This window comes from Odocoileus virginianus, chromosome 10 (genome assembly GCF_023699985.2).
Source record: "Odocoileus virginianus isolate 20LAN1187 ecotype Illinois chromosome 10, Ovbor_1.2, whole genome shotgun sequence".
NCBI classification, from domain to species: Eukaryota; Metazoa; Chordata; class Mammalia; order Artiodactyla; family Cervidae; genus Odocoileus; species Odocoileus virginianus.
The window spans coordinates 32,526,556-32,548,762 of record NC_069683.1 but is presented as its reverse complement, the minus strand read 5'-3'; the positions used below and the strand labels follow the sequence as shown (position 1 = coordinate 32,548,762).

General features: G+C 38.0%; 1 protein-coding gene across 6 annotated transcripts in view; it reads left to right on the top strand.

Annotated features, from left to right (window-relative positions):
- Nucleotides 1–22,207, top strand: part of STK33 (serine/threonine kinase 33) — a 185,717-nt gene that overhangs the window by 118,431 nt on the left and 45,079 nt on the right. For all 6 annotated transcript variants that reach the window (XM_020870826.2, XM_070473354.1, XM_070473355.1 and 3 more), the window contains 3 exons: nt 9,921–10,059; nt 12,932–13,020; nt 14,860–14,944. In XM_020870826.2, coding sequence (XP_020726485.2) covers nt 9,921–10,059; nt 12,932–13,020; nt 14,860–14,944 — 313 coding nt within the window. The remainder of the gene's footprint in view (nt 1–9,920; nt 10,060–12,931; nt 13,021–14,859; nt 14,945–22,207) is intronic.

Below are 22,207 nucleotides of genomic sequence, written 5' to 3'. Positions count from 1 at the left end.
AAGATATCAGTGAGATCCATCTCATCTAATGTTTCATTTAAGACCTGTGTTTCCTGGGAAAACTGGTCAACCACTCGTAAAAGAATGAAACTAGAACACTTTCTAACACCATACACAAAAATAAACTCAAAATGCATTAAAGATCTAAACTCCTAGAGGAAAACATAGGCAAAACACTGTCCAACATAAATCACAGCAGGATCTTCTATGACCCACCTCCCAGAGTAATGGAAATAAAGGCAAAAATAAACAAATGGGACCTAATTAAACTTAAAAGCTTTTGCACAACAAAGGAAACTATAAGCAAGGTGAAAAGACAGCCTTCAGAATGGGAGAAAATAATAGCAAACTAGGCAGCTGACAAAGGATTAATCTCAAAAATATACAAGCAACTCCTGCAGCTCAATTCCAGAAAAATAAAAGACCCAATCAAAAAGTGGGCCAAAGAACTATGCAGACATTTCTCCAAAGAAGACATACAGATGGCTAACAAACACATGAAAAGATGCTCAACATCACTCATTATCAGAGAAATGCAAATCAAAACCACAATGAGGTACCATCTCATGCCAGTCTGAATGGCTGCTATCCAAAAATCTACAAGCAATAAATGCAGGAGAGGGTGTGGAGAAAAGGGAACCCTCTTACACTGTTGGTGGGAATGCAAACTAGTACAGCCACTATGGAGAACAGTGTGGAGATTCCTTAAAAAACTGGAAATAGAGCTGCCATATGGCCCAGCAATCCCACTGCTAGACATACCCACTGAGGAAACCAGAATTGAAAGAGACACATGTACCCCCATGTTCATCGCAGCACTGTTTATAATAGCCAGGACATAGAAGCAACCTAGATATCCATCAGCAGACAAATGGATAAGAAAGGTGTGGTACATATACACCATGGAATATTACTCAGCCATTAAAAAGAACACATTTGAATCAGTTCTAATGAGGTGAATGAAACTGGAAGTAAGAGTGAAGTAAGTCAGGAAGAAAAACAGCAATACAGTATACTAATGCATATATATGGAATTTAGAAAGATGATATTGATAACCCTATATGCGAGACAGCAAAAGAGACACAGATGTATAGAACAGTTTTTTGGACTCTGTGGGAGAAGGTGAGGGTGGGATGGTCTGAGAGAATAGCACTGAAACACATATATTATCATATGTGAAACAGATTGCCAGTCCAGGTTCAATGCATTAGACAGGATGCTCAGGGCTGGTGCACTGGGATGACCCCAAGGGATGGGATGGGGAGGGAGGTGGGAGGGGGGTTCAGGATTGGGAACACATGTAAACCCATGGCTGATTCATGTCAATGTATGGCAAAAACCACTACAATACTGTAATGTAATTAGCCTCCAATTAAAATAAATAAATTTTTTAAAAAGACTTGTATTTCCTTATTAATTTTCTGTTTTGATGATCTGTCCTTTGGTGTGAGTGGGGTGTTAAAGTCTCCTACTATTATTGTATTACTGTCAATTTCTCCTTTTATGTCTGTTAATGTTAGTCTTATGTATTGAGGTGCTCCTATGTTGGGTGCATAGATATTTACAATTGTTATGTCTTCCTCTTGGACTGATCCTGTGATCATTATGTAGTGTCTTTCCTTATCTCTTGTAATCTTCTTTATTTTAAGGTCTATTTTGTCTGATATGAGGATTGCTACTCCAGCTTTCTTTTGCTTCCCATTTGCATGAATATATTTTTCCATCCTCACATTTTCAGTCCTTATGTGTCTTGAGGTCTAAAGTGGGTTTCTTGTAGACAGCATATATATGGTTCTTGTTTTTGTATCGATTCAGCCAGTCTGTGTCTTTTAGTTGGATCATTTAATCCATTTACATTTAAAGTAATTAGTGATATATATATTCCTATTGCCATTTTCTTAATTGTTTGGGGTTGATTTTGTAGATCTTTTTTCTTCTTTTGTATTTCTTAACTATTTAAGTCCATTTAATGTTTGTTGTAAAGCTGGTTTGGTGGTACTGAATTCTCTTAACTTTTGCTTGTCTGAAAAGCTTTTTATTTCTCCATCAATTTTGAATGAGATCCTTGCCAGGTACAGTAACCTTGAATGTAAATTTTTCCCTTTCAGTACTTTAAATATATCCTGCTGTTCCCTTCTGGCCTGCAGAGTTTCTGCTGAAAAGATCAGCTATTAAGCATATGGGGTTTCCCTTGTATGTTACTTGTTGCTTTTCCCTTGCTGCTTTTATTTATTTTTTTTTCCCTATTAACGTTTTCATTTATTTTTTTTTCCATTTATTTTTTATTAGTTGGAAGCTAATTACTTTACATCATTACAGTAGTTTTTGTCATACATTGAAATGAATTAGCCATGGATTTACATGTATTCCCCATCCCGGTCCCCCCTCCCCCCTCCCACCTCCCTCTCCACCCGATCCCTCTGGGTCTTCCCAGTGCACCAGGCCCGAGCACTTGTCTCATGCATCCAACCTGGGCTGGTGATCTGTTTCACCCTAGATAATATACATGTTTCAATGCTGTTCTCTTGAAACATCCCACCCTCGCCTTCTCCCAGAGTCCACAAGTCTGTTCTATACATCTGAGTCTCTTTTTCTGTTTTGCATATAGGGTTATCGTTACCATCTTTCTAAAGTCCATATATATGTGTTAGTATACTGTAATGGTCTTTATCTTTCTGGCTTACTTCGCTCTGTATAATGGGCTCCAGTTTCATCCATCTCATTAGAACTGATTCAAATGAATTCTTTTTAATGGCTGAGTAATATTCCATGGTGTATATGTACCACAGCTTCCTCATCCATTCGTCTGCTGATGAGCATCTAGGTTGCTTCCATGTCCTGGCTATTATAAACAGTGCTGCGATGAACATTGGGGTGCATGTGTCTCTTTCAAAACTAACAAAGACTAAACACAAAGAAAGAATATTAAAAGCAGCTTTTAATATTCTTTCTTTGTGTTTAGTCTTTGTTAGTTTGATTAGTACGTGTCTTGGCATGTTTCTCCTTGGGTTTATCCTGTATGGGACTCTCTGTTCCTCTTGGACTTGATTGACTATTTCCTTTTCCATGTCGGGGAAATTTTCAACTATAATCTCTTCAAAAATTTTCTCATCTCATACCCTTTATTTTTCTCTTCTTCTTCTGGGACCCTTCTATAATTTGAATATTGCTGTATTTGATATTGTCCCAGAGGTCTCTGAGACTACCCTCAGTTCTTTTCATTCTTTTTACTTTATTCTGCTCCTCAGAAGTTATTTCCACCATTTTATTTTCCAGCTCACTGATTTGTTCTTCTGCTTCAGGTTTTCTGCTATTGATTCCTTCTAGAGTATTGTTAATTTCAGTAATTGGTTGTTTGTCTTTGCATGTTTATTCTTTAATTCTTCTAGGTCTTTGTTAATTGATTCTTGCATTTTCTTCATTTTATTTTCAACATTTTTGATCATATCTACTGTCATTATTCTGAATTCTTTTTCAGGTAGTTTGCCTCTTTCCTCTTCATTTATTTGGACTTCTGTGTTTCTAGTTTGTTCCTTCACTTGGGTAGTATTTCTCTGTGTGTGTGTGTTAGTCGCTCCGTGATGTCTGACTCTTTGCAACCCCATGAACTGTAGCCCGCCAGGCTTCTCTGTCCATGGAATTCTCCAGGGAAGAATACTGGAGTGGATTGCCATTCCCTTCTCCAGAGGATCTTCCCAACCCAGGAACTGAACCCTGTTCTCCTGCATTGCAGGCAGATTCTTTACCGTTTGAGCTACAGGGAAGTCCTTGGTATTTCTCTGCCTTTTCATTATTATTACTTTTTTAACTTATTGTGTTTGAGCCTTTTCCCAGGCTTCAAGGTTGACTTCTTTCTTCCTTCTGGTTCCTGCCCTCCTAAGGTTGGTCCAGTGGTTTGTGTAAGCTTCCTATAGGGTGAGATTTGTGCTGAGTTTTCCTTTGTTTGTTTTTCCTCTAATGGGCAAGGCTGAGTGAGGTGGTAATCCTGTCTGCTGACGTTTGGGATTGTATTTTTGTTTTGTTTGTTGTTTAGATGAGGTGTCCTGCACAGGGTGCTACTGGTGGTTGGGTGATGCCAGGTCTTGTATTCCAGTGGTTTCCTTTGTGTGAGTTCTCACTATTTGATACCCCCTAGTAGGGTTAGTTCTCTGGTAGTCTAGGGTCTTGGAGTCAGTACTCCCACTCCAAAGGCTCAGGTCTTGACCTGTGGTCAGGAGTGAAAGTTTCACAAGTGCTTTGTTATGGCATTAAGTGAGATTAAAACAAATATCCAAAACTGAGAAACCAAAGATGAACCTCAGACAAATGGCAGTTACAAAATCAGGCAAATAATAATTAAAATAATGAAATATACACATATACATATATACCCATGAACAAAGTCAAAACAGTCCAACAAAAATAAAATACAATAGATTGACCTGGTGAACAAAGGAAACCAAAAACTATATTTACCAGTTAAGAACAAAACTAACTAACTAAAGCACAAACTGGAAAACAAAACTAAAGCAAGATGCCAAGTGGGGAATAAAGCAATGAAAACAAAACTAACAAATATATTGAGAGGAAAGGAAAGAAAGAATAGAAATGCTAAGTTAAATAGAGGTAGGTGAAGAAGATTTATATACATTAAAGGGGAAAAGAACAGTAGGAAAGGCAAACAAGGGAATAAATGTAGAAAAAATATAATAGGTTTAAAAAAATTAAAAGTTAAAATTATAAAAAAGCAAAAAGAAAAAAAAACAGAAGAAGAGAAAAGGAAAGCCCTTTAGAACTGCAAAAGCCTAACACAGATGCAGAAGTTTATAACAACAATAAAAAATGTGACTGAATATACACAAATACATATACACCCATAAGCAAAATCAAAACAGTCCAACAAAAATAAAGTACAATAGATTGACATGGCAAACAAAGGGAACGAAAAATTATGTCTGCCAGAACAAAACTAACTAAAACAAAATGGAAAACAAAGCTAAAGCAAGATGCCAACTGGGGAATAAGGTAGTGAAAATAAAACTAACAAATATGTTGAGAGGAAAGGAAAGAAAGAAAAGAAAGAATAGATGTGCAAAGTTAAATAGAGGTAGATATAGAAGATTTATATATATTAAAGATTAGCTACAGGGGGGAAAGAACAGTAGGAAAAGCAAACAGGAATAAACGTAGAAAATATAATAATAGGTTTAAAAAATTAAAATTAAACAAAGAGAAAAGAAAAGGAAAAAAACTCAGAACTGCAAAAGCCCAACCTAGAGGCAGAGGTTTATAACAACAAGAAAAAATGTGACTGAGAAAAAAAGAATAAAAAGAAAAAGCTCAAAAGCTTAATTAGATTTCATAGTGCCAATAAAATCGACAACTACAACAGAGGAGGGGGGAAAACTCCAAAAGAATCTACAGAACAAGTCAAAACACAAGAATAATAAATGTTTTTCTTGAGTCACGGCTGTCATGTTCCTCTCCCTCGCTGGGAGTCACAGTCCACCTCACCTGCTAGGATGCCCTCTAACACTGTGCTGATCTCTGGACCTGCTGTGGGGCAGCTCAGATTCTAATCAGGTTCTACTCCTCTGTGTTCTTGCCTCCAATGTCCACAGCTATCAGAACTAATGTGTTTTTTTTTTTTTTTTTTTTTGATGGGAGCTCTCAATGACCTTTTATATACTCCACAGAGATGGATTTAATCTGTACCTTGTACAGCTGGTGGGAGGGTTTTGGGTCTTCTTTCTTAATCACAATGCCCCTGGGTTTCAATTGTGGTTTTATTTCCACCTCTGCATATGGGCCATCCACTGGCGTTTGCTCCTGAGGCTGCCCTGGAGGACTTGGATTTGCCCCTGTGAGGGCCAGGTGTGGAGATGGTGCAGCTCCCTGCACAATTGCAGGGATTCTGGCAACACCAGGTACTCGGGGGAGTTGGCAGCTAGGGCAGCAGGAAATATAATGCTCTAGAAGGTTATAGCAACCAGTATTGGCCAATAGCTCCAGTATTCTTGCCTGGAGAACACCCCTTCCTGACAGAGAAGCCTGGCAGGCCAGTCTACAGGGTCGCAAAAAGTCGGACACTACCGAAGCGACCCTGCACGCATAGGCACGAGACTTTTTTTGCCGGTGGCAGCTCTGCCCCAGTGAGAGCTGAGCGTGAAGGTGACACAACTGCTTGGCTTGGGGGGACCCTGGAGGCGCCAAGTGTGCAGGGACACGGACTGCCTCCGCTGCAGGAGTTACAGCCTTATCAGAATCTTTTTTTGTGCCTCTTGTGTCTGGTGATCAGAAGGCCTCTTTGGCCAGTCTTTCTCTGTAGCTCAACCGGTTCAGGCACTTAGAGGGCTTCCTTGCCCGGGGTCCTTCTCTGTTGTTCATGCATCAGGCACATAGAGGGGCCCTCATGGCTGGGGTCCTACTCTGTAGATCAGCACGTCAGGCACTTAAAGGGGCATCCTGGGTGGGGTCCTACTCTGTAGTTAAGCGTCTCAGGCGTTTGCTGGGCCAGCCCCTCTGTTGTTCAGCTGCCACTGCAGGCGTGTAGGGGGAGAGAGGCTGTGGTGATGGCTCCACCCCCTACGCATGACTCAGCAGTATCGCCCTGCTTCCATGGCTGCCCAGCTTTCCTCTGCAGGCACTTCCAGCACAGTCTCCTCCCTCACATCCCCTGATCCGTCTCTCCGCAGTCAATAGCAGCCCTCGCCCAGGGATTGCTCCACAATTCCTAAACTCCCATCTCCCGGCCGGTGCGCCTTCCAGGGGGGTCTGCATCCCTGTCCAGGGCATGTATGGTTGCAGCAAGAACTGTCTGATTCTCATTCCATTTAGGCTGCCACAGATCAGATGTTTCACTCTCAGCCTTAAATGTTTCTCCTCTGACTCAGACAGTTGCCCCAATGTGGGGATCAGACCCCTGCTTCAGTTCCCCCACCCGCTGAGGGCAGGTCCAGTCCTATAAACACTCCTGTTTTTCCCCTTGGTTCCTTCATTCTACCGAGTTTTATGTGGGTCTATATATTCTTTTCCGCTGGTCAGGTACTCCTGTCCAATCTCAGCTGGTGTTCTGCATGCACTTCTGTGTCTGAAGGTGTATTCCTGATGTATCTGTGGAGAGAGATGTACTCCACGTCCACCTATTCCTCCACCGTCTTTTCCTCTGGTTAGATTCTTGATACATATGTGTTAGTTAGCACTTTGCTGAAGAGTTGAGGGTGGGATTGGCAGCCACCTGCAAATCTATAGTGCTTTCTCTGTGTACAGCCTTCCCCTCTTTGGCAGTCTCGTGGAGTTTAGTTGTCTTGGCCTTCCTGGACTCTCAGCACCATCTCCTCAGTTCATGTAGACTGTTGAGCTCTGCTTGGGTTTTCTTTCCCTTCTCTGTAGCTTGGAAACTCTCTCTAGATGGTAAGCTAGGATAATCGTGGGGTTTGTCTCATAGGTTTCCCCTCTGTCGGGGATCACTGCCTTGTGCTGCCTGATGACTAATGTCTGAAAATTGTTATTTCATGTATTTTATCCATTTTTTAGGTTGTTTCAGGAGGGAGGACAAGTCTGGTCTGTTCCTTCATTTTGGAACATAAGTGGGAGTCCAAATCTAGAATAATTTGAAGGTGAAGGAAACCATCATCTATGATTATATTTTTTACCTAATGTTTGCCTTTGATTCACAAAGGTCAGATCTGTCTACCCATCTTCCCAACTCAACAAACGCCTAGACTTCCAGTTGAAGCCATCTTAAAGATTAAAGGAAATTGTTAACTGACTGGTTAGGCTAAGGTAGTAATACTGATCATCCGTTGACTATGTAGGGTTTCTTGTGAGTCCACATATTCTCCAGGCCTACACAATTATTTTTTAATAATTACAGAAAGACTTCTAAAAAACCTTTATTGATAATAACTTTTATCAGCTTACATGTTTTAAATGGATCAATTTGTATTGTAAGCACTGCTAATGTAACTTTGCCTTCCAAATAATTCACTTACCATTTCATTTCATGATTTCTGCCATGCTGTCAGTGGAAAAATGATGGCCTAGTTCAAAAGCTTATTTTTGCGTTAGACTTTACAGAATTCTGTAGTTACTTTTGAAATTCTAAGGCATCCTAAGGTTTAGTGAGTCAGAATTTTGACTGTAGGAAGAAAGGTTGTTAGCCTTCTCCTCTTGCTTTCCTGCTTGCTGACTCAACACAAAGTTGCATCAGGAGTGGTAATAGAACAGGATCAGGTCACAGAATCTTACAAAGATGAAAATGTAGTGGCAGAGGACCAAATGGAGACATGGAGGCTGGTCTGTGTCTGAATAGCAATAGTATGAAAAAGGTGTGCATTTTAGTTGACTGGGAATCTTTCTGACTCAATAGATGACCTGACTATTGGAATACTTAAAGTGATTATAGGAAACATCCACAGATACAGCAAATATGGAAGAGGCATTTCACTTGTGGCTTTTACCGTTTATACCCCATTAGTCACTGAGTCCCACTAGTTCTCCCTCTGCGTACATTCACATCATTTTCTTCTTCTCTTCATTCTGCTCCTCACATCTACCCTTTTATGAAAAGAGGTCAGTGTACACAGCATGTGAGCCCGTCTGGAGTGCGGCCTGTTTTTTTTATGGCCTGTAAGTTAGGTTTTTTTACATTTTTAAGTGGTTGGAAAAAAAGGTTAAAATAGTAATACTTCATGACATGTGAAAATTATATGAAACTAAGTTTCCGAGTCCGTAAGGAACGTCCTGTTGTATTGTTTTTGGGTGCTTTTCCGCTGTGACCGCAGAGCTCAGTGGTCACAGAAGAGGTGGTATGGTCCGTGAAGCCGGAAACACTCACTGTCTGTATCTGGCTTTCACAGAGAAGAAGTTTGTTGAGTTCTGCTCTGCATTGCTGTTGGAGTGGAGTGTTTGTTTAGAAATGCAGAATTGATGATAGCACATACACTTCCTCCACTCCAGACATAAGCTGAAAAATCTTCCACGGTGGGACTTCCCTGGCAGTCCAGTGAAGTCCTGGTCCTGAAGTCCTGAGCTCCCATTGTGGGGGGTACAGGTTTGATCCCTGGTTGGAGATCACAGAGTGGGCAAAAATTAAAAAAAAAAAATCTTCAGTGGCTACTTATTGCATATGGGGGAAAAAAAATCTGAGCTCCTTTGTGTGACATCCAGGACTCTTTACAGCCTGGCACCAACCCGTTCTTTCTGGCCTCACCCCTCACCACTCCAGTCTTCTCTGACTTACCAAATTCCCAATGCTATTAACACTGAGATATGTGTTATTCTTTAACTGCCAGTGTTATTTCCAGCTTGTGGAGTCTGCAAATGCTGTGTGCTATGCCTGTCCTTGCCCATATTTTCTATCCATAAATCCCTGTTCAGTCATCCAGACCTGCCTGAAATGGCGCCTCTTCACAGTGAGAATTCTTTAGGCTCACCCCCTGCTCTGTAACCTTGTCACGGTTTGGGCAGTCCTCTTCTGTTAGCACTTATCACATGACATTGTGATCATAACCATACTCTGAGCTCCTTGGAGGCAGAGAGTATGTTTTATGCTTGCTCTTTCCTCTAGTAGAGCTTCCCTGGTAGCTTCTGCAATGTAGGAAACCTGGGTTCGATCCCTGGGTCAAGAAGATCCCCTGGAGAAGGGAATGGCTACCCACCTCAGTATTCTTGCCTGGAGAATTTCATGGGCAGAGTAGCCTCACGGGCTATTGTCCATGGGGTTGGAAAGAGTTGGACATGACTGAGTGACTAATAATTCCACTTTTTTCCCCTCTAGTATCCTACAGAGTATCTTGTACATGACAGATAGCAACTATGTTTAAATGAATAGACTGATTAATATTATAATGATATTTCTACTCTCTGTATACAATATATAACATTTAAACATACCCAACTGAATAATTTGTGCTCTCTCTCTTTATATTTATGTCAGAAAATGTATCTTGTGATGGAGCTTTGTGAGGATGGAGAACTCAAAGAAATTCTGGATAGGAAAGGTCATTTCTCAGAGAATGAGACAAGGTGGATCATTCAAAGTCTCGGCTCAGCTATAGCCTATCTTCACAATAAGGGTAAGAAGAGGATCACCCAGCTCATTGACTCCATGCAGACAGATAGACACCTTTGTTTAAGGGTGATTGTATTCAGGATTTATAGTCACAGAAGTAATGCCTACTAATACAGAAAATTTGATTTTAAAAATTAAATTTTTTCCTTTGTAACTTTATTGATATATTTTAATTAGAAACAAGACAGGTGTGCAGTTACATTCTCCATGGATGAGAATGAAATTATGAACATTTCTATTCAACAGCTTGAAAAGAAGCTAATATTATTAAATCCAAAATAGAAAATCAATAGAAGTGAAATTTCTAAAAACTCATATTAATAATAATGTTAAAAATCTGCATATACTAGGCATTAAAAATTTTTTTAGACTTAAGTGTTAGAGCAGTTTTATGTTCACAGCAAAATTGAGAAGGTACAGAGATTCCCAAATACCTCTGTCCATGCATGCACATCTTTCCCCATTATTAGCATCCCCTATCAGAGTGTTTACACTTGCTACAGTTGATGAACTTGCACTGACACATCATTATCACCCAAAGTCCATAGTTTACATTAATGTTCACTCTTGGTATTGTACATTCTATGGGTTTTGACAAATGCATGACCTACCAGTACATCACCATATGGGAGTCATTTCACTACTTTAATATCCACATTTAAATATTATACTAATTCTTCTAATTGCTTTACTATTCTCTGGTATTATTGCTACTCTTTTTCCTCATGCTTCTGCTTTTTTTTTTTCCTTCAGTGTTAGTTTGGCTTACATGTGACTTTAGAAGCTTCTCATTTTATCAGTTTGGTTCAGTTCAATTGCTCAGTCGTGTCCGACTCTTTGCGACCCCATGGACTGCAGCACACCAGGCTTCCCTGTCCATCACCAACTCCTGGAGTTTACTCAAACTCATGTCCGTTGCATCGGTGATGCCATCCAACCATCTCATCCTCTGTCATCCCCTTCTCCTCCAGCCTTCAATCTTTCCCAGCTTCAGGGTCTTTTCCAATGAGTTCGGTTCATCGCATCAGCTGGCCAAAGTATTGGAGTTTCAGCTTCAGCATCAGTCCTTCCAATGAACATCCAAGACTGATCTCCTTTCGGATTGACTGGTTGGATCTCTTTGCAGTCCAAGGGACTCTCAAGAGTCTTCTCCAACACAACAGTTCAAAAGAGATGAGAAAAAACTTCGTTCCAGAGAAGTTAGGTGTGGTTAGGTGTGCAGAGCTGGTGCTGGAAGCTAGGGGCTCGTTCAACAGATGTTCCCTAAGCACCTACAGCATTGAGGTTGGTCCTAGAGTTTACAGAGGTTCAAACACAAGGCACCTGCCTCTCAGGGAAATTGGTGAGAGATGGAGTACAGAAAACAATATGATGATTTCTGAGAGCAATATAGAGAGCATGGAGCATAGGTGTACTAAATGCCTCATTTGATTTGGAAAGTCAAGCAAGAATTCACAGAGGAAGCAAAACTTGAGCTGAGGAATACAAACTCAGGTGAAAAAGGGAGGGCTTTCCAGGCAGGGAGCGAGGAATTTTGCAAGAGCAGAAAACCAAAGACTTGATATTTTGCTAATTTCAGTTCTCCCACATTGAGCTATAAAGTCAGTATATTTCAAACTAAATCTTAACAGGATTTATCATGGAACTTGATAAAATTATTTTGCGAGGGATGAGAATAGTAAAGAAAACAATGAAAAAGAACAGTGGAGCAGCAGAGAGTCTTGCCCTGCCAAGTGTCAAACCACCTTATGAAGATATATTAGTTAAAATTTTGTGGTGTTTATGTAAGAAGAGATAAGAAGAACAATAGAAATTCCAAACACAGATTGGGTGTGGAAGAGAACTGTAAACAACTAGGAGTAGTAAACAGTCCAGGGCTCATCCAGCCTCATTTCCCCAGAAATTATACCTATAGCTTTTTAAGTTTAGGGAAATGATTACAATGGATATGGACTGGATCAGTTATTTGCAAAGGAAATATTTGGTACATGAGAGTAATTGCATGTACATAAAAGTCCTGCCTGAGCCCTGACATGTTCAATTGGAGATTTTGTGTCTCACGGGTTTTTGTTTTAACTTTAATGTATAAAGAGTAGAAAAGTGGGACTGATGGTGCAGAAAATATATTGAAATAAGTATAGTTTCTATACATGTAGCCAAGTTGCAGTATGTTTAATGTTTATGCTGACACTAACATATGAATAGAAGTAAACAGGTAATCCTCTCTTTGAAGAGTGAAGGACATAGGAAAGCTTCCTCCTACAGGAAATACCTAACCTTGGACATGATCCTCTTTCACACTCACCAGGCCATTCATGATGAAGAGTGGCCAGCTGGAGCAGCAGGGGGTTGGGGAGAGGTCAGGGAGTCAAAGAAAGTGGCTCCTTAAGGTTAGAAATGTGGAGAAAAGGAATATGAATATAAGGGAATGAAACAGGGCAGAATTATGCCTGGCCCTCCTCAGATTTTTTTCAACAGTTCAATTCAGTTCAGTTCAGTCGCTCAGTTGTGTCTGACTCTTTGCGACCCCATGAACTGCAGTACGCCAGGCCTCCCTGTCCATCACCAACTCCTGGAGTTTACTCAAACTCATGTCCATTGAGTAAGTGATGCCATCCAACCATCTCACCCTCTGTCCCCTTCTCCTTCTGCCCTCAATCTTTCCCAGCATCAGGGTCTTTTCAAATGAGTCAGCTGTCCGCATGAGGTGGCCGAAGTATTGGAGTTTCAGTTTCAACATCAGTCCTTCCAATGAACACCCAGGACTGATCTACTTTTTCAACAGTGGATGTTAACTGGTCAAGTTCTATTTGTGTCCGCTCTAATTATTTTTTCATTATCCATTTCATTTGATTTGTTGTTTATTTTCTTGGTAGATATAGTACATAGAGATCTGAAACTGGAGAACATAATGGTTAAAAGCAGCTTTATTGATGCTAACAATGAAATGAACTTAAACATAAAGGTAAGATATTAGAAATGGTGGTAAATGTTTGCCTATAAATAGTTTGATATCAAAGTGGCAACGTACATCTTCTTTTTAAGATACATTTCAGAAGCTTTTTAACAGCCAAAAATAAGCAGCCTGTGCTAAAAAAATTAAAATTTCACAAAAGAGGTTGTGACTGACAAGAATAATTTTACAAGTTAAGTAGTGCTACTGAATTTTTTTAAAGTAGATATTCATTTGGATAGTTCTGAATCATTAATTAATAGCAAACAAACAGATGCTCTTGAGTTCTAATTAATTTCAAAATTATGCCTGGTAATTTGATGTAAATGTGTTACAGATTCAAAGTACACCTTGGCTGTGCCTTTGATACTAAATTAATGCTAAAGTCTGTATTTCTCATTTAAAAATTTCTTGGGTATTAATATTTATGTCCTAAGCACAGTTAGTATGCCAAGTATTTATTCTTGAAGACTTTATTCAAATTAAATGTTCTTTAATGTCAAATAAATGATCGGATACATTATTTATTACTTAGTATTTTAAAAGTGGTTGCTTTCAAAATATATGAATGTGTTAATTTGGGAATAAAATGTTGTCTTTGAATAACTTGCTCTGTTGCATTTATAACATAAATAGAATTAACAGTATTGTTATACTCAAATAAATATTCTTAGATAATTCCATTATAAGCTCTATGAGGGCAGGAATCTTGTGTGTCTTATTCGCTGTTGGTACCTGGAGTAATGCCTGAAATATTGTATGCGCTCAGTTAATATTTGGTGCATGAAGGAATAAATGGCCTCCAAAGAACTGAATTGGGTCATGAGAACTTTTATATATTTGATACCTGTATACATTTTCTACGGAGAAAGATAACGTATCATGATGCTCCAAGTAGTGTCATCATGAACACTCCTGGAGAAATTTATTAATCTCTTTAGAGAAATAGTGATATCACATTGTTGATAGGAACATTTTCTTACTCCATAAGGTATTGAAAACTTTACATTCAGTGTCTGTGGACCACAGTCTTATCTTTGGTTGTGTAATCAGTAAATGTGCCTGTTTTTTCTGCTTTCAGCCCAAGGCTGTTCCAACTTGGGAGACAATACCAAGGGCACACACTGAATATTTAATAACCAAATGCTTAATGACCAAGATTTAGACCTGAGCAGAAAGCCTGAAGTTGCAGCAGTAGGCCTCCAGTGTATTTGTAGTTATATTGTGTATTTTTTTTTCCTGTTAATTTGCTTCTCATAGTTTTTAATAGTGTAATAATTTTTTAAATTAGTATACTCTAGAAACACAGAGGAAATAATAGTAAAGAAAAGATAGCATTGACTAGAGAAGATGTTTTATAAATAATTATTAAAAGGAGGAGTTTCTGTGAGTGCTGACAAGAATAATGATTTGCATTTATAACAGTTTTTTAAACTGAAACATAGCTTGAGCATCAGAAAAATAGATAATAAACTTACTAAGGCCAGATGTATTTTACAATTAAATAACTTGATAAAGATAACTTTTTATTTTAAAAAATGTTAAATGCCTTCTTGGAAGAGCAGCTCCCTATATTGAACTGGTGAATTTAAATTAGAAGGAGTGAATAATCAACATTATGGGTGTTTTTTCAAAATTTGAAAAACTAAGTTTCTCTTGACCAGGTTTCTTTTTCACAAGGAGGGGCAGGTGGGGAGGGGAAGGAAGGTCCTTATTAATAATACAGGGAAAGCCCCTCTATCCTCAAAAATTCCTGAATTAAATGCAATACAGTGTGGTGAAAATTCTGTTGGCAGAATGTGTGAACTTTGGGTCTAGAAAACTGGTGACTATGTGAATTTCTTCTTGCAGGTGACTGATTTTGGCCTAGCAGTGAAGAAGCATGGAAGGAGTGAGGCCATGCTGCAAACCACATGTGGGACGCCCATCTATATGGGTAAGTTAATAGGCTTTAAATGATTTTTTTTTTTTTCCCTATAGAAAAAAGTAGAACAACTTGTGTGGATTAAAATTTGAGCAGTTTGATTTTGCATCTTGACTTAATGGCCCTGATCAAGCTACCTTTTCTTTTCTTGAAAGTGAAAGTATTTTAGTTGTTGTCACAAATTTTTCATAGTTCTTATCTTTGGAGATTATAGTGTTCATCATTCTTCTGGGTTCTTCTTATAACTGCTTATGTCTCTTAGGTAATCATACACCCAAACCTAATTATCATTTTGTTAATTCATGCTAAAATAATGCATGTGTTTTGCTTCTTTCCATTTTTTATCCAATTTCATTGCCATCCAGCAGATTTTCATAGAGCCCTGATTAAACATATTTCATAAACCAGCAGTTTTCTCATTTTTGTAAATGTGATTTTTAACAGCATTCTTAAAGTATAATTTAGATACCAAAACAAAGTACCATTCAGTGATTTTTCATACATTCACAGAGTTTTACAGCATCACCACAGTCCAATTTAAGCAATTCTACCCCCAGCAGTTGCCTCATGCCCATTTGCTCTCAATATCATTCCCATCCCAATCCCAGGTAATGACTGATCTTTGTCCCTCTAGATTTTCTGTTTCTGGATATTTCATATAAATGGAATCATACAATATCTAGGCTTATACACCTGGTTTTTTTCACTTAGCATGATGTTTTTGAGGTATATCCCTGTTGCAGCACATATGTGTAGTCTGTTCCGTTTTATTAGTAAACAGTTGTTCCTTGTTTAGATATGCAACACTTTGTTTATCTATTTATTAGTTGATGCACATGTAGATTGTTTCCAGTTTGGAGCTATTATGAATAGTCCTGCTTATGGATATTCATGTTCAAGTTTTTATGTGGGCATATGGTTTCATTTTCCCTGGGTAGCTACAGAGAAGTGAAATTGCTGAATCACATATTATTTATGTTTATACTTTTTAAGAAACTACCAAACAATTTTCCAAAGTAGCTATAAGATTTAACCTTCCCACTAGCAATGTGTGAGAGTTCCAGTTTCTTCACATCCTTTCTAAGTCTTTATATTACTTATCTTTGTAAGTATAGCCATTCTGATGGGTAGGGAGTAGTATCTCATTGTGATTTTTAATTTTCATTACCTTAATGACCAGTGATGTTGAACATCTTTTCGTGTACTTATTAGTCATTCTTATATCTTAGAATAGACATAGATGAAATGTCTATTCAAGTCTGTACCAATTGAGATGATCATATACTTTTAAAATTTATTAAAGAAATAATTGCATTAATAGATTTTTTAAAATGTTGAACCATCCTTGTACTTTTGGATTAAACCTCACTTGGTTTGATATACTGCTATATTCAGTTTGATCATAACAGTGTGGATCACCATAAACTGTGGAAAATTCTTAAAAAGATGGGAATACCAGACCGCCTTACTTGCCTCCTGAGAAATCTGTATGCAGGTCAAGAAGCAATAGTTAGAACTGGACATGAAACAACAGACGGTTCAAAATCAGGAAAGGAGTACATCAGCACTGTATATTGTCATCTTGCTTATTTGATGTAAATGTGGAGTACATCATGCGAAATGCCAGGCTGGATGAAGCTCAAGCTGGAGTTAAGATTGCTGGGAGAAATATCAATAACCTCAGATATTCAGATGCACCACCCTTATGGCAGAAGGCGAAGAGGAACTGAAGAGTCTCTTGATGAAAGTGAAAGAGGAGAGTGAAAAACCTTGGTTTAAAACTCAACATTCAAAAAACGAAGATTGTGGCGTCTGGTCCCATCACTTCATGGCAAATAGATGGGAAAGCAATAGAAATGGTAACTAACTTTTTTTCTTGAGCTCCAAAATCACTGCAGATGTGACTGCGGCCATGAAATTAAAAGATGCTTGCTCCTTGGGAGAAAAGCTATGACAAATCTAGTCAGCATATTAAAAAACAGAGACATTACTTTACCGATAAAGGTCTGTATAGTCAAAGCTATGGTTTTTCCAGTAGTCATGTATGGATGTGAGAGCTGTACCATAAAGAAAGCTGAGTGTCGAAGAATTGATGCTTTAGAACTGTAGTGTTGGAGAAGACTCTTGAGAGTCCCTTGGATTTCAAGGAGATCCAACCAGTCCATCCTAAAGGAAATCAGTCGTGAATATTCATTGGAGGGACTGATGCTTAAGCTGAAGCTCCATACTTTGGCCGCCTGATAAGAAGAGGCAACTCATTGGCAAAGACCCTGATGCTGGGAAAGATTGAGGGCAGAAGAGGAAGGAAGTGACAGAGGATGAGATGGTTGGATGGTGTTATCAACTCAGTGGACATGAGTTTGAACAAATTCAGGGAGATAGTGAAGGACAGGGAAGCCTGGTGTGCTGCAGTCCTTGGGTTGCCAAGAGTTGGACACGACTAAGCAACTGAACAACAATAAATAATTCAGTTTGTTACCACTTTCGTTCAGAATTTTGAGTGTAGCTTTCTTTCCCGCTGCCCTTATGGTTTTTGATGTTAGGATTATACTATCCTCATTTTAAAAATAAAATATTTTCATTTTTTGTATGTTCATGAACCGTTTAAATAATAGAAATTACCTATTCACTATTTGATGAGATTTCCCCTTAAAATTTTTTGGTCGTGGTACCCGGTGGAGATGAAATTTCTATTATTTTTTTTTACTTTTTTGTTTAGTTACTTATTTTGGCTGTGCTGGTTCTTTGTTGCTGCACGCAAACTTTCTCTAGTCCCGGCAAGCAGGGGTTGCTCTTTGTTGCAGTGTATGGGCTTCTCTTGTTGCAGAGCATGGGCTCCAGGCACTCGGCTTGTGAGCCTAATTGCTCCACGGCATGTGGGATCTTCCCAGACCAAGAATCAAACTTGCGTCCACTGCGTTGGCAGGTGACTTCCTAACTGCTAAACCACCAGGGAGGTCCCTATTATTTTCAATTTATATTAGGTTATTTAAGTTTTTCACATCTTGAATCATTCTGATAATTTATATTTTTCAGAAAATTGTTCATTACATTGCGATTTTAAATTTTATTGGTATAAAGATGTATATTATATTCACTTGTAATTCTTAGATCTGTGGTTTTAGCTCCATATTAATTCTTAATATTTATTAAGAAGACAATATAATATAATATTAGCAGTATGGCCTCTGACATCACTGGCTAACCTGGGACTCTGGCTCTGCCACTTGCTTTCCGGTTAGTCCTGTACAAACAACTTTGTCATGGTTTCTACTTTTGTATAATAGGGGTTATGCCACCCTCTATTAAAAAAAATGAAGGATCTATTTTGTGTCAGACACTGTTCTAGGTGTTGGAAATATAACAGTGAACAAAACAAGAAAATGTTGTGTTGGTGCAAACATTAATAAGAAAGATTAAAAAAAAATATCTGGTATGTGAGCGAGAAGTGCTAAGGAAGAAAAATAAAACAGGAAAGGGGAGAAGATGTATTTTAGGTTGGTAATAATAATATCTTTTTATCAAATTGATATAGAATTAAATGTAAAGTGCTTAGCACAATACCTGGCACTTAGTGCTCAATTTTAGTTCTTGTAATAATACTAACCATTTTTTCTTAATCAAATTTATTAGTGGCAGGACTATTTATTGAACTTTCAAAACTCCAGCTTAAGTCTAGTGTTATTTGATTTTCATTGATTTCTGCTTTTATTTTTCTTAATTCCTTCTTTCTCTTACTTTTGGTTTATTTTTAAACTTCCTGAATTAAATGTTTATTTATTTTCAGTCTTCTTATTTTCTAATAAATGCATTTAAGGCTGTATATTTTCCTCTGAGTACTCCTTTAACTGTTTCTTTTCTTATACAATGTTCTAAATGTTATTAATTTCTTAACAGTCTATGATTTTAGTCTTCTTTAATCCAAAAATTACTTTGAAGTGCTTTTAGAATTTTCTGTGGGACGTATCTGATACTCATATGATTCTGTGTTAGTTAATCTAGCCTTTTGGTTTTCTATCTGATTTTCTTCATTTTACTAGGTAATTGTGAGTTAAAAGATTTCAACTTTTAGGAATTTTCTCTGTGGTTGAACACAAGAATCATTTTTGCAAACATTACTTTGGATATTTTGAAAGCATGTACCCTCAGCCCTCCATATCTGTGGGTTCTACACCTGCAGATTCAACTAATCAATGACCCAAAGTGTTTGAGGAAAAAATTTCCAGAAAGTTCTAAAAAGCAAAACTTGAATTTACTACACAGTGGCAACTATTTACATAGCATTTATATTGTGTTAGGTATTATGTGTTAATCTAGAGATGATTTAAAGTCTATGGACAATATGGGCAGGTTACATTCAAATATTAAACCAATTTATATAAGGGAATTACGCATCCATGAATTTTGGTATCTGACAGGCCTGGGGGCTAAAGGGTTAGGGGCTAAATCCTGAAACCAATCCACTACAGAAACCGAGGGACAACTATATACTCCTGGTTTGTCAAGCATAAAAGTGTATGTATGTGTGTGTTTATAAAAGCAAACTTGATGCTTTTGTGATTCAAACTTTTCATTTTATTAGTTTTATTGAAATATAGTTGATATGTATGGTCATTTAAATAATTTTAATTCTTCAATCCCATTAGCAAAATTTATCTTTCCATTTGTTTGTGTTGTCTTCAGTTTTTTCCTCCCAGTCTGTAGGTTATCTTTTCATTTTGCTGCTGTATGGGAACTTTTAAGTTTGAGTAGATCTCAAATGTTTATTTTTCCTTTTGTTTCTATTGCCTTGAGAAATTGACCTAAGAACACATTGGTATGATTTATGTTAGAGAATGTTTTGCTTATGTTCTCTTCTAGGAATTTTATGGTGTCGTGTCTTATATTCCAGACTTTAAGCCGCTTTGAGTTTGTTTTTTTTGTATGGTGTGAAGATGTGTTATAAATTCATTGATTTGCATGTGACTGTCCAACTTTCCCAGCACCACTTGTTGAAGAGATTGTCTTTTTTTTTATTGTGTGTTCTTGCCCACTTTGTTGAAGGTTAATTGATCATAGGTGTGTAGGTTTATTTCTGGGCTCTCTGTTCTGTTCCATTGATCTATATGTAGGATTGTTATCTTAATTTTTTCTGATAATTTGTTGTTAGTATATAGAATAAATATCTGCATATTCTATATCTTGCAATTTTACTGTATTCATTTATTCTAATAGTTCTCTGGTGGCATCTTTAGGATTTTCTGTATATAATATCATGTCATCTGCAAACAGTGACAGTTTTACTTCTTCCTTTCCAATTTGGATTCTTTTTACTTTATCTTATCTCATTGCTATGGCTGGGGCTTCCACTACTGTGTTGAATAAAAGTGAAAAGAGTAGATGCCCTTATCTTGTTCCTGCTCTTAGAGGATAAGAATTTTTAACCATGTAGAAGGAACAGATAAATGCTTTTGGTTCTTTACCACTGAGTATGATGTTCACTGTGGGTTTGTCATTATGGCCTTTAGTATGTCGAGGTATGTTCCCTCTATACCAGCTTTCTGGAGAGTTTTTGTCATAAATGCATGTCAGATTTTGTCAAAAGTTTTTTCCGCACCTATAGGGATGATCGTATGATTTTTACCCTTAATTTGTTAATGTGGTGTATCACATTGATTGGTTTGAAGATACTGAACTATCCTTGAGTTACCGGACTAAATTCTACTTAATCGTGGTGTATGATTCTTTTAATATACTGTTGAATTTAGCTTGCTAAGATTTTTTTGAAGTTTTTTACATCTGTGTTCATCAGTGATATTGGCTTATAATTTTCTTTTTTTGTATGGTATCTTTATCTAGTTTTGATAGCAGGCTGATGCTGGCCTTGTAAAATGAGTTTGGAAGTATCCTTCCTCTTTAGCTTTTTGGAATAGTTTGAGAAGGATAGGTGTTAACTTTTCTTAAATGCTTTTTAGAATTACCTGTGGAGCTATCTGGTATTGGACTTTTGTTTTTTGGGAATTTTTAAGTTACTGATCCAGTTTTATCACTGGTAATTGATCTGTTTCTGTTTTTTCCTGATTCAGTCTTAGGAGATTGTATATTTCAAGAAATTTATCTGTTCCCTCTAAATTGTCCATTTCATTGGTGTATAATTGTTCATAGTAATCTCTTATGATCCATTGTATTTCTGTGGTATTGGTTTTAATTTCTGTTTCATTCTGATTTTGTGTCTTTTTTCTTAATGAGTCTTGCTAAAGGTTTATCAGTTTTGCTTATCTTTTTAAAGAACTAGCTCTTAGCTCTTAAGTCTGTCTCTTCCAGTGATCTTTTCAATATCTTTTTAGTCTCTGTCTCTTTTATTTCTGATCTAATCTTTTTTTCTCTCTTTCCTTCTATTAATTTCAGGTTTTCTTTCTTCTTCTTTTTCTAGTTCCTTTAGATGTAAGGTTAGATTGTTTATCTAAAGTTTTTCTTGTTTCCTGAGGTAAGGCTTGTATCTCTATAAATTTCTCTACTAGAACTACTTTTGCTGTGTCCCATAAATTGTAGATCATTGTGTTTCCATTTTTATTTCTCTTTAGGTATCTTTTACTTCCTCTTTCATTTCTTCAGTGGCCCATTGGTTGTTTAGTAGTATGTTATTTAGACTTCTGGTGTTTGTGCTTTTGCAGTTTCTTTTCTTTTCATTTTGCCCAATTTTCTGTGTCTAATTTCTTTGTTTTAGGTATGTTGGTTATATCTTCTGATCTTGGAGAAATGGTGCCTTATATAGGCAATGTCCTATGAGGACCACCAGCATGCTCCCTTCTGATCACTGGAGTTGTATGTTCTAGGGGTGTCCCCTGTGTGGGCTGAATGCACCCTTTGTTGGTGGGGCTGACTCCTGTGGACACACTGGTAGATGGGACTGGCCCGCAACCTGCTTGGCTTTGAGGCTGTGCCACATACAGTGACTCTGGGCTTGCTAGAAGGTGAGGTAGGCTTACTGCAGGGTTAACTGCATGGCCTGTGTAAGCTGTGCATACACCTGCTGTTGGCCTGCTGTTGTACAAGGCTTGGTGCCTACATGGCTGCATGGTAAAGGGGAGTGCTAGTTTGCTGGTGGGTGAGCCAGGTCTTGGCAACTGTCTACCAGGGGGCATGGGGCTGGTTTGTGCCTGCTGGTGGGTAGGGCAGGTCCCAGCACTAATAAGCTAGAGGGAGGAAACCAAAATGGTGCTTACCAGCACCAGTGTCCATGGGATAGAATGAACTCCCCACAATGGCTGTTGCCAGTCCCCTGGGGGAGTCCTA